Source organism: Anguilla rostrata, chromosome 8 (assembly GCF_018555375.3).
Source record: "Anguilla rostrata isolate EN2019 chromosome 8, ASM1855537v3, whole genome shotgun sequence".
Lineage (NCBI taxonomy): Eukaryota > Metazoa > Chordata > Actinopteri > Anguilliformes > Anguillidae > Anguilla > Anguilla rostrata.
This window is the reverse complement of record NC_057940.1, coordinates 48,888,817-48,901,551: the sequence shown is the minus strand read 5'-3', so window position 1 is coordinate 48,901,551 and position 12,735 is coordinate 48,888,817. Positions and strand designations below refer to the sequence as shown.

Below are 12,735 nucleotides of genomic sequence, written 5' to 3'. Positions count from 1 at the left end.
GTTTCCGTGGCTGGCTGTGGGGAAGCGGAAGGTTCCGGAAGCGGCGGCGCACCTCATCGATGTCCCGGCAGTGGGTCCCGTTCCCGTGGGTGCCCTCGGGGCACGGCCCGCAGCGGTACCCCGGGTAGTCGAAGGTCTCCATGCAGTGCACCCCCTTGTAGCAGGGGCTGGGCGTGCAGCGCGACCGCGGCTCGTGGAACCCTGAAAAGACCCCCCCCCAAAGCCCCGCCCACTTCGTTACATCACCACTACAGCGGTTGAACCAAGCGGTCGAAACAGGGCTGGTCTTGTTTGGGAGACGTTGCTCACTAGCGCCAGTGCGGTTGGCTCCAGCACAGGTGTTCCAGCCACTCGTTTTAATGTAAGTCACTGGTGACAATACAGTCAAAATACGAAGCCAATCTTTTTTCTCCCACAAGAAAATGTAGACGACTGGACTTCATGTCCCTACTGCGCAGTATGGCTCCAATTTGTACAACATGGTGGCACCCACAAACTACAATTCCCAGGCTTCAAAACACTTTTTACCAAGCTTGTGGAGAGTCAAATGGTGATGTCACTATTTGTCCATATTTTTCTACAGTCTATGGGTTGAACACTATTTTAATGCTGCTCTGCAGAGCTAGTGGCAGTACAGAGATGCTTCCACCTGGCCCAGGAGACCAGAGCAGGGAACCAATCAGGCCAGCAGCCAGGAGTCACCAAGACGACGCTGTCACTCACCACACACTTGGCACTCCAGTATGGTGTTTCTGATCAGAGACATCTCTTTCACCTGAGGAGGAAGTAAACACAAACATCTCAGATTCGCACACACACACACACACACACACACACACACACACACACCACACACACCACAAACCTCCGACAACACACATACACACACAGCATGCACATAACCAGACAACACATCACACCACACACATCACACTATACACACACATGCCACGCACACACACCACGATCACACATGCACACGACGCTACACTACACAACACACACAGCACACACCACAACACACACGCCGCACACACACACACACATACACATGCACACGGACACGCACACACATACACACACGATGGTGTAACTCTTTCCTCACCTGTTCTCTGATGTCCTGCCTCAGTTCCCCCAGGATCTGGTTGAAGATGATCAGCTGGCCAATCAGGGCCTTCGTGTGATCACCTGACACACGGGCACAAAAAAAGATCAAGAATTCAGCATAGAAAGGACAACCAAGTGAATATCAGGACAGTGGAGTGGAACAAAGAGAAAAACAGGACAAAATGAAATCTTGGGAGATTAACGTTGATTTGGATTAATATGAAAGATTACTGCTAATTGGGTGTTCATTCATGGAATATACTTACCCAGAATGGAGTTCACATCACCATTCACTGTAAAGACAAATGAGGATAGACATCATCAGCAACATCGCGGCTAGCATCGCCAGCTATTCATGTCCTGATATTGATAGCCTGGTAGCCAGAGCAAAGCGTTGTTAGCGGGCGCTGCTAACAGACACACACACGGGAACAACATCTACATACACAGTCATCAGTTTCACCCCTGATTTTAACAGACTCACGCAGGTACCACTGACTCGAGCTCTGGTTATTGAACATGAATCTAAAATCATACTATTGGTCCTTGCACTTATGAAGTATTTAATTATGCAGTATCACCACTAGATGGAGGTAGAGGTATTTATAACATATGTAGCAGGTGCTGAAATACTGACAAATAGGCATATATAGAATCACACACAATAAGAGCAGAATAATGTGCTGCTTAGTCTCCATAGGTGCAGTATGAACTGTTAAATGAGTGCCGTTATTTACTACTTTAGAGAAAGTGAGGTCTATACAGAATAGGTTACTGTATCTGACTGGCTCCCTCTGCTGTATTAAGCTGGTTACCTGTGCTGTATTAGACTGGTTGCCTGTGCTGTATTAGACTGGTTGTCTGTGCTATATTAGACTGGTTACCTGTGCTACATTAGACTGGTTACCTGTGCTACATTAGACTGGTTGCCTGTGCTGTATTAGACTGGTTACCTGTGCTACATTAGACTGGTTGCCTGTGCTGTATTAGACTGGTTACCTGTGCTACATTAGACTGGTTGCCTGTGCTACATTAGACTGGTTGCCTGTGCTGTATTAGACTGGTTGCCTGTGCTGTATTAGACTGATTGCCTGTGCTGTATTAGACTGGTTGCCTGTGCTGAATTAGACTGGTTGCCTGTGCTGTATTAGACTGGCTCACTGTGCTATATTAGACTGGTTGCTTGTGCTGTATTAGAATGCTTACATGTGTTGTGCTGTATTAGACTGGTTGCCTGTGCTGTATTAGACTGGTTGCCTGTGCTGAATTAGACTGGTTGCCTGTGCTGTATTAGACTGGTTGTCTGTGCTGTATTAGACTGGTTGTCTGTGCTGTATTAGACTGATTTTCTGTGCTGTATTAGACTGGTTGTCTGTGCTGTATTAGACTGGTTGCCTGTGCTGTATTAGACTGGTTGTCTGTGCTGTATTAGACTGGTTGCCTGTGCTGTATTAGACTGGTTGCCTGTGCTACATTAGACTGATTGTCTGTGCTGTATTAGACTGGTTGCCTGTGCTGTATTAGACTGATTGCCTGTGCTGTATTAGAATGCTTACGTGTGTTGTGCTGTAAGGAGTCTCCCTGGAACGGGCAGTCAGACAGAACTCCTGCTTGAGCCACTGAGCCGCCAAGAGCCATCTTCAGACTTTCCACTGAGCCCTGAAACAGTCACAACGGTATTACACACACACACACACACACACACATTCCTGCATACACACACACATACACACATACATACATTCATGCATACACACACACACACACACACATACACACATTCATGCATACACACACACATACACACAGATGCATGCGCGCGCACACAGACACACACATACATACGCACACACACACACATGCATGCATGCAGACACATGCACACAGATGTGCACAAACACAGACACACTGCATCACACACACAGTGCAGCACATACACATACATATACATGCACACACACACAAACATACATGCACACAAATGCCACACGTGTGCGCTTACACACACACACACACTCGTGTACATACATGCACACACACACACACACACACACACGTGGACACACATACACACACGTGTACACACATGCACACACACACACACACACACATGCACACACTCACTGTGGTCGCCCCATGTCTGGCACCATGTTACCACAAAAACATGACTCACCATGACTGACAAGCCAGAACGTAACATTTCAGAAAGCGCTGGTCTTTCTTTCCTTTCTAAAATTGTAGCCCCATTTCGCCACCCAAAGATATTTAAAAATGTATTTTAGCCAGTAGTGTGCACCCAATGTCTCCCTGGATCTATTACGGTGGCCCTGGAGGGCCAAACCACAGCAGGCCTTAACCACACAAAGGCAGCTCAGGCAGGTGAGTCTGTGACCTTTCCACCTCTACCTCTCCTGACTGGTCTCCACTGTGGTTAGCAGAGATAATGACTCAACAATGGCATCTGTGATCAGCCCGTACCTCTCCAAACCGCCTCCGTGTCATTAGGGAAAATGGCGGTTATCGGTCAGACAGGGACAACAATGGCGGTTCTGTTCGAGAGGACGCCCGCCGGTTCAAATGGATGATTCTGGAACCACCCAGACACAGCCGACTGGTTTTTCATAGTCACTGATCAAAGGCGATAGCCTGAATTGAGGTCAGAAACCTTATTGCCATTTATTGCCGTTTATAACTGTGTTTCAGAGGAGGAGGTTGTAATTCAGATCGTAATTGTTCTATGAGCTCATATGGATTAAAGTGCAGCCTGTGTTCTCTCTCTCAGAAGAAATAATTCGGTCCATTTTCATCCATTCAGATCTATCAACAGAAATTAGGTTCTGCAACATTGTGCATGTGAAAGACTGACCTTCAGGCCCAGCTGCAAGAAACTGTTCAGAAAAAGAACAGGCAATTAAAAATCAACCATCCAATCAACAATCAACCAATCACCCACCTAACCAACAGCCAACCAACCAACCACCCATCTAACCAACAGCCAACAAACCAATTAACTACATAACCAACAACCAACCGTCCATTCAACTATCTAGCAGACAAAAACCAACTGGCTATCCATTTAACCAACAACCAACCAACCAATCAACCAATCAACAGTCAGGTAAGCAAGCAAACAACCAGCCAGCCAAGCAATCAAGTGCCAGCCACCGACCAACCAATCAATTCAATCAATCAGTATACCAATCAGCCAATCACCAATCAGCCATAGTGCACTTCACTATGGAAACCGTCAGTTACTGTCAAGACTGCTTTCGGAATCACAGACAGAGAGGATGACAGAACAGATTGCATATGAAGCATAATTAAACTGCTCAACAGGAATTTAAAATGGGAAGAACAGAGTACTTTATGGAGAGGCAAAAGACCAAGAGTCACCTGCAGCCTGGCGTAGGCTTTGTAGCCGTTGCGAATGTCAACAGACTCCGGGTCCGATGGGAGCTGGACCAATGAGGGGAGGCCCTGGCTGGAGTCGGCCAATCGGCAGTTGAAGTAGAGCTCCAGGTGGAGGTTGTCCCGGCGAAGCCCGCCCACCCGGAGGATGAGCGAATGGGATTGGCCCTCAACCAGGTTCACATTCTGCAGGCTAACTGTGTGGAGCTTCCCGTCACTCCGTACGTACCGCACCAGAGCTGAGAGAGAGAGAGAGGGACAGAGAGAGAGAGAAGGACAGAGAGAGAGAGAGAGGGACAGAGAGTGAGGGAGAGGGACGGGGAGGGGAGAGAGGAACAGAGAGAGAGAGAGAGAGAGAGAGAGGGAGAGAGGAGAAAGGCAAGAAGCTTGAATATAAATGACACAGTCATAACGTCCACAGTAACTGAATATTAATCAATATTCTGGTTCCTAAGTGGCAATGAACTGCAATACAGGAATTTCACCTGAATAGTCAACACATAATTCAGGACAGTGCATCTATAAAATATATTACGAAACAGAACAATCCACACTGGATATTTAATACTAACAGCAGCTTCAGGGCTGGTCTGACCTCGCCCCCATGGTCCCGCCCCCAGCCCCCAGTGCGACCACACCCCCATGGTCCCGCCCCAGCCCCAGCTGACCACCCAGCCCCCCAAGGTCCACACCCCATGCCCCCTCCGCCCCAGTCCACACCCCCATGGTCCCACCCCCAGCCCCCAGTCTGACCACACCCCCATGGTCCCCCACCAGCCCCAGTCTGACCACCCCATGGCCCCGCCCTCCAGCTCCCAGCTGCCACGCCCCCACGGATGGTCTGACCACGCCCCTGAAGCCCCGCCCCCTCTATCACCTTTGTTGATCTTGCCCATGATGGCGAGCTCCAGGTACTTCTTGTTGTCCTGCTTGTCGTAAAAGCCGAGCAGGACGCCGCCCAGTTTGGGCGGGAGGCGAAACGTGGAGACGATGTAGATATCGCTGAGCGTGTTCATGGCCCCCGACACCTTCTCCACCACCGACACGCTCTGCTTAGCATCGCTGAGCGCCAGCATGTCAATTACTGGGGACGGGGGGAGAGAAAGAGAGAGAGAGAGAGAGAGAGAGATATCAACATGTCAATCACTGGGGACAGGGAGAGAGAGATACATGCAACAGGGAAGGAGAGAGAGAGATATCAACATGTCATTGGGACAGGAGAGAGAGAATCAACATGTCATCACTGGGACAGGGAGAGAGAGAGAAGAGACAAATGAATAGGACAGGAGAGAGAAAGAGAGATATCAACATGTCAATCACTGGGACAGGGCAGAGACGAGAGAGGTAGGAGAGAGATGCAATGTATAACTGGGGACAGGGATGAGGAGAGATCAACATGTCAGTCACTGGGTACAGGGAGAGAGAGAAGAGACAGAAAGAGTAGGAGACAATGGAAGATATATCTTACTGAGAATAAGCATCAAACTCATGGGAAGCTTCAGTGACTGTGTGTGTGTGTGATGCATGTGGTATGGAGCTATGGTGTAGTGTGTGTGCATGCGGTGTGTCGTGCTGCAGTTGATGTGTGTGTGTACATGTGTGTGCAGTGGTCGAGGATTAGCCTCACACGTAGCAAGCAAGCAAGAGTAAGGTGCGGTGAATTCCCAAGGGCGGACTTAAGACACGATTCTGAAGGTCACACTCTGACCATGACACTCATCCCGTCGCATCATGGCCACAGCAGCCAATCAAGGCCCAGAGCATTAGAAGCAAGTTGTTACCTTCAGCTGCTTCCATCACCTTTAATCACGCATCCGCAACCAAAGTGTTTGCTAATTATAGCCATTTCAGGTTTTCATAAAGTAAAAAAAACTGTGACATGCTCATATATCATTGCAAATACTTTGTATGTTCCTTTATTGGCAGTTATTTTTATTCCATGTGTTGAAAGTTCTCGCCCAGCTGTATGAACCATAAGTGCCTCATAACTCGACAGGTAATAAAGCTGATTCAAAACCCCTATGCGACTTTACCATAATGTTGTGCTCATAAATGTAAAAACTTTTTTTTTTGACCGTTCCTGAAAACTTCCATTTTGAAGAAAACACACTCGGTTTGCACAACACGGATACTAAAACGCTTTGCGTCCCTTTACCTCCAAGAGAGTTCATGTGACTACAGCAGGGATAAAAATGTACTATCGCAGAATAAAAACTACTCGGCCCGAGTGCAGTGCAGACCGAACTGTTCACTTTGTACGCTATGCCCGTTTATAATGTTAACACTGAACACCTCATTGAGCACAGATAACACAACGACTGATTTAGACTCAGTCCTTGTTCCGCTGGAAATTCCACAGCTTCCGACCGATTCGTTTCCTAACAGCTGGTCTTCTTTCCTGAAGCAAAAGCACAGCAATACCCTTCACCTCTCCAAGGGTTCGAGCATACGCCCAACCTGGGTCCCGCTCAAGATCCCAAACCATCACTGGCCAGGGAAGTGTAAACCATTGATCGGGTCTTGGTGTCCAACTGACATCAGCGCTGCATTACACGGGACTAAATTTCTACCATCTATCACTACAAAAACTCAGTTCAATTCAATTTTACTTGCATAGCAGTTTTTTTTTTTTTACAGAGGCAATGCCACAAAGGCACTTCACTGTGGAAATACAGAATAAAATTGGGGGAAAAAACCAGGCCTGAAACTCCAAAAAGTGAGCAACTGAAGTAAAAAATAAAATAAAAATTTTAAAAAAGAAGAAGAAAGAAAAACCCTCAAACGGTGGCGAGAAAAAACTCCCCGATGGGAAAAAATCTCGAGAGGTGATTTATAGGACAAGACATAACAGTACATGAACAGTGAGAGACGCTCAGGCAGAATCCAGGATTGGAACTCACAGGCCCAAAAGGAGGGATAAAGCAAAGAATCTGCAAAACCAGCAACCGTAGTATACATACACATATAGTGTGTCCGCTGCAAAGATCACAGGGAGAAAAAAAACTTCAGAGGAAACTGCAAATCGACTCTATAACTAGATCCGATCGGAGGCAGAGTCCAGGCTAAGTACAGGTTAAGTCCAGGATAAGTCCTGACTAAGAGCAGGCTAAGTGCAGCACAGGTCTCCCACATCACTGTGAGAAAACCCGCTGACTCAGCATCTGCCACACTGCGCTAAGTAACACACGTCACTGCTTGTCCTGATTGGCTACTTCGTTTAAAAAAATGTGTGACTGAACCAATCAAAAAAAAAAAAAAAAAAAAACCAAAGATACCTTATTTTTGCTCCAACTGGATGCTTGTAGTTTACAAATTAAACATGCACAGTCAAGCCAAAAGCAATGAAAATTATTAGTATAGGCACACAGTATAGGCACACCGTACACTTATTGCACATGGAATAAGCTGTGAAATCTCACATTACATTACAGGCATTTAGCAGACCATCATCCAGAGCGACTTACACAACTTTTTACACAGCATTTACATTGCATCCACTTATACTGCTGGATACACACTGAAGCACTGCAGTTGAAGTACCTTGCTGTAAGGTACAATGGCAGTGTCCCCAGTGGGAATCCATCCTGTGACCTTCAGGTTACAAGGCCAGCTCCTTACCCATTATGCTACACTGCCACCCACTGCACGTTTGCCCAAGCACATGCCATGAGAATATGTACATGACGGTAATCAAAGTGAAGATATTTGGCTCCAGCAGGTGAAGTGTCCGTGCTGAGTCATCCTGCTGTGTAAATGGACAGTAAGCCCTCTGTACTGGTCGCACTGGATGACAGCGTCCGCTAAGGGGCTAAACGGAAGCGTTACGATGAGCGTTGCTCAAAAAGCGCGAGAGGGGCGTGGCGCTGGGGGAATCCGAAGCCTGGCAGGACCCAAACCGCCCCGCCTCCCACCCCCTCACCCTTGTGCGCAGTCCGCCACAGTAACCACTAAAACACATGCCGCTGCATCAGGCAGCTCGGAGGGCTTTTCCCTGAGGGACGGTGTAGGCCCCTGGTAACATAAGCGGGTGGGGGGGGTCCCAGGATTGATTCACCACTTTTTTTTTTTTCCCCTGACAGCTGCAAGATTTCAGTGGTCTGCCCCCACCCAACCCCCCAAAATATCTGCAACTCATTTCAAACCGTTCTACAAATCACTCCCATTTACCTCTCCTTTCTCTAGTTTCCCCCTCTCAAGTTTGCCTTTCGTTTTCTCTCCTCCTCCTCCCGTCCAGTATCTCCTTTCCTCTTTTTTCTCTCTCGCTCCCTTTCTTCCTTCGCTTCTTTCTTGACCCTCGTCCCTCTCTTTTTCCCCTCTGTAGAAAGAGTTCCCAAAGGCTCCTCTGTGTCTCCACAGAGGAACCCTGTCTAGTTCAAGGGTTCTTTGTCGAGCAAAACGGCTCAATCTGGGGGTTTTGACACTTTCTGCACCCACCATAGACGGTTCCATAAAGAACAATAAAGTGTTTCCTAATGGAGAGAAACCAGAGATCCCCTTTTTTCTGAGAGTACCACTTTCTCCCATCACTTCCTCCCTCCACCTCTAATATTCCCTTACCACAGGTCCCATCTCTCTTTACCCCTTCCTCTCTCTCTCCCTCTCTCTCCAACCATTCTGTCCATCTCCCCGATTCGGTTCCACATCCTTGTTGACTCTCTTCTCTTTTAAAATCAAAGCCCTGTGGGCCCCAGACGGCCGTCTCTCCCTCCCCCCTCTCTCTCTCTCACCGTCTCTCTTATCCATCTATCTCCCTCTCTTTTTCATATTCCTCGCTGCCACCTTCTCTCGATCTCTACCCAAGTCTCTAATGCTACTACTCTACCTACACCTCCGCTTATCCATTGTCTGTCTCTCCTGTCACCTTCTCTCTATCTCCATCTCTCATGCCCCCTCTCTACCTCCATCATTCTTATACTCTTTCATTCTCTCTGCCTATCCATCCATCTCTGCCTCTGAGTCTCTTCCACTCTGCTCCCCCCTCCTTCTTGCTCTCTCCACCTCTTCTCTCCCTCTCTTTGCCTCTATCTATCTCTTGCTCTCTCTCTACCTATATCCCTGTCTTGCTCTCTTTCTTTCCCTCTCTGCCTCTCCCTCTCTCCCGTTCTCTTTCCTCCTCTCCTTTGTTCAGGCTGAACAATGATGGCTGGCTGTGAACTACCAGGAACCTTGCCAGAATGATGGAGAGACAGAGGAAGAATGACAAAAGAGGAATGGAGAAAGAAATTGGGGAGAGAGGGGTTTCCCTAAGCCTTAAGATCATGTTAAATGCCAGTCAAAGCTTGAGGAAGGAAAGGATCAGAGAGCTTGTCGTGCTCTTTAAAGTCTTCAAAGTTCTTCCTGAAAGGGGAGGTATGATTAGAATACAAGGGAAAGAGACCAAGATAAACAGATCTCGAAATCTCATATTTTTAAAAACCATCTGTTTGAACGCTCACGCCTGCTTGACCATGCTGGACTTATTCTGCAACAAGGAACACAGCAGTAAAAAAAAAAGAAATCGGTAAAGCTTAAATCGGTAGCTGCTCCTCAGACTGGTAAAAATGCCTCCGCGTCTTTGAAACGTGGCCTCGTTAAATCCGAGAGAAGTTCCAAAAGGGAAAATCCTCGCAGACTCCTCCTCTGGCCTCTGGGCAACCTTGTTTCCACACCACTGCAGGAGTGGTGCAGTCAGGATTTTGGCAATGCGCGATCAGCAGACATAAACACGCCTGGCCAGGCACGCTGAGGTAATAGATAAAGTGGGCCGGCCCACCACCCCTGTTCCGAGCACTACCAAACTTCCAGCAACATGACGCAAACCGGGCTCGCGGGATCTGATGTCCCCGATGAGCGTGTAGAGTAATTAAAACGCTGCATTAGGACTACATCTCCCACAATTCTCGCCTCTGAAATCTGCGCTGGAGCGTTTTTCCTGTTGGTCTGGACATTGTTCCGTGAAATATTCACACAGGTGGCAGTGGACTTTTTGTCCTTTGTTTCCACGGCGACGCCTCCGCACTTCCTTTCCTAGACCTTTTTATGTTTTTTTTAATTTGAGAACTGACACGCTGTAGTCCCGATTTCTGTGTGAGCAGCATTTTTTGGGGGGGGGGGGGATCCGTGGGCAGAGTTTCGGATCATTACACGCGTGACTTAGGAAGTGTATTCAACGAATAACGAGGTGTATTAGTAACAAGATGCGAATCTGCACGTCTAAGACAAGCTTGTAGTGTACGTATAAGCACATTACAAGGGAAAACATTACCGGTCCTGGGCATGAAGAAAACGTCACTGCTCCGAACCCACTACTTCCTTTACAACAGTACTTCAGGCAAGTCGCACTGCATACAGTAACTTATAAGCTAAATTAGGGGGCTAAACAAAATTGCGTTTAAATGTACTAGTAACCACTGGATGTTTGAAGATAACTGCAAATATTAACATACTTCACAGGAAGCATAGTTACCATTTCTAAAGAAAAAAGACCCCCAGTGACTTAAAAGGGCACTTGGACGTAAATCTTTCCCAAAGCCCCATTAGTGCATATCTATTGACTGGGAAACAAAACCGAGCCCTTGAGTGCTATCAGGGGCGCTTTTATGCGTCCTAGTCGTTTGCATCTCTTTTCATGGTGTGCACTTAAGCGCTATTCACCGCGAGCCCCGCCGAAGACAGAGTGCTGCAATTTGCATGGACTAATTACCGTTCATTCCGGGTTAATATAAAATGTAACAAAGCAACAAACTAACCGAGCAAAATATAAACAACGGCAACAAAACTATTTTTTTCACCTTATTTCATTGGCAAATGACAGCCAAAAGTTTTGCATAAGTTGTGATAAAAAGCCAATATTTACCTGACACATAGTATGCGTGTTTTTCGAAACAGTTAACTTTCCACGGAACAGTGCATTGCAAACAACCCGTTTAGGTGGCGTACCTTGCATCTCTGCCGAGTCACAGAGACAGAAGAGGAGAGAAGCGCAGACAAAAAATAAGACTGGCATCGTCGTTATCGCACCCATGCTCCACGGAGTGTCTTGGGTACGTCGGCCAAAAAAATGTATCCCGCGCTGAACACCGAAATGCAACAGAAGAAAAATGAACCACCTGTCTCCTAACCACCGGTGCAGATGCTAACCAAACCCAGTATCGAACAGTGGTTAAGGTCCTCTGCGGCGCGCTGACTTCGCGCGAGGGCCGGCAGTAGCGGCGACTTGTTAAGAAGAGTGACGAGTGAAAGTGTCAGCGAGGGAGTTTCTCGGAGGCTCTGGTGATCTTCGCCGCACGGGGTGCGCTGCACATTTCCACCATATCACCAGTAAAAAAAAAAAGAAAGAAAGTCCTGTACGCACGAGGCAGGATGACGAGACGCGCCTGTCAAGGGCAGATAATGCAGTCCTGTCCGCCTTATTTGCATCGCCCGTTTTATGGTTTCATAGGCAGCTACTCAATAGCAGTATTGTAGGCAGCTCGAGAGGCGCCCACAAACTGATGCCATGCGGAAGAGAACAGCCCACTGCGAGATAAAAGACTTGACCATTCACCCTGGGATTTTGCGACAACTAAATCGTGTCTTGCAGAGACACTGGGCTGTACATTTTGAGCAGATGGACAATTTATATTTATGAAAACATTTTTTAGCATCAGTAAATCTCAGTGATGGTGTGGGATTTGCAGGTAATTAACTACACCCCTATACCCTGGGAACACCAAATGCGTAATTTTTCCGTCGATTAAATATTTAGGCTAAGTGAACACACGTGTATGAATGATAATGCTGTCGCTTGCATTACACGTGTTCTTATTCTATACAATGAAAACCTGTCTCATCCCCAAGGGTGTCTTGAAAAGTTTTAAATTAAGCTCGTTGAAATGTCTTTTTTTCCTCAAACTAGGGAAGTGAAGTCAAAGAGCGGGTTTAAAGTTCTCCTCTCATGAATGAGCGGTTGCGGCAAAGAGAATCCGTTCCAACTTTATCATAATATGGATGTACAAAACGTTCCAACGCGGTCCCCAAGGCCGAAATTATCTAATCCCTCGCATATTCCTTGGCAACTTGAGAAATGCTTGTTTATTGTGGTTTACGGTTGCCCTAGCAACAGCGTTTATTGAGAACATGTTGGCGCTTATTTCCTCTTTGTTGAGTGATGAAGCTGTCGGCGATAAAGTAAAAATTATCACGTCATTCACGCTTTAGAACCTATACGTACACAATATTACCTGGCTTTGTATGCAAATC

At 47.2% G+C, this 12,735-nt stretch overlaps 1 protein-coding gene across 1 annotated transcript in view; it reads right to left on the bottom strand.

Moving 5' to 3' along the window:
- Positions 1-12,407, bottom strand: part of LOC135261849 (thrombospondin-3a-like) — a 28,966-nt gene extending 16,559 nt beyond the window's left edge. Inside the window, exons 1-8 of the mRNA XM_064348507.1 lie at positions 11,434-12,407; positions 5,393-5,599; positions 4,501-4,754; positions 2,664-2,766; positions 1,374-1,400; positions 1,106-1,188; positions 724-775; positions 53-201 (exon numbers count right to left, since the gene is read on the bottom strand). Coding sequence (XP_064204577.1) covers positions 53-201; positions 724-775; positions 1,106-1,188; positions 1,374-1,400; positions 2,664-2,766; positions 4,501-4,754; positions 5,393-5,599; positions 11,434-11,518 — 960 coding nt within the window. The 5' untranslated portion in view covers positions 11,519-12,407. The remainder of the gene's footprint in view (positions 1-52; positions 202-723; positions 776-1,105; positions 1,189-1,373; positions 1,401-2,663; positions 2,767-4,500; positions 4,755-5,392; positions 5,600-11,433) is intronic.
- Between the last annotated feature and the right edge of the window lie 328 nt (positions 12,408-12,735).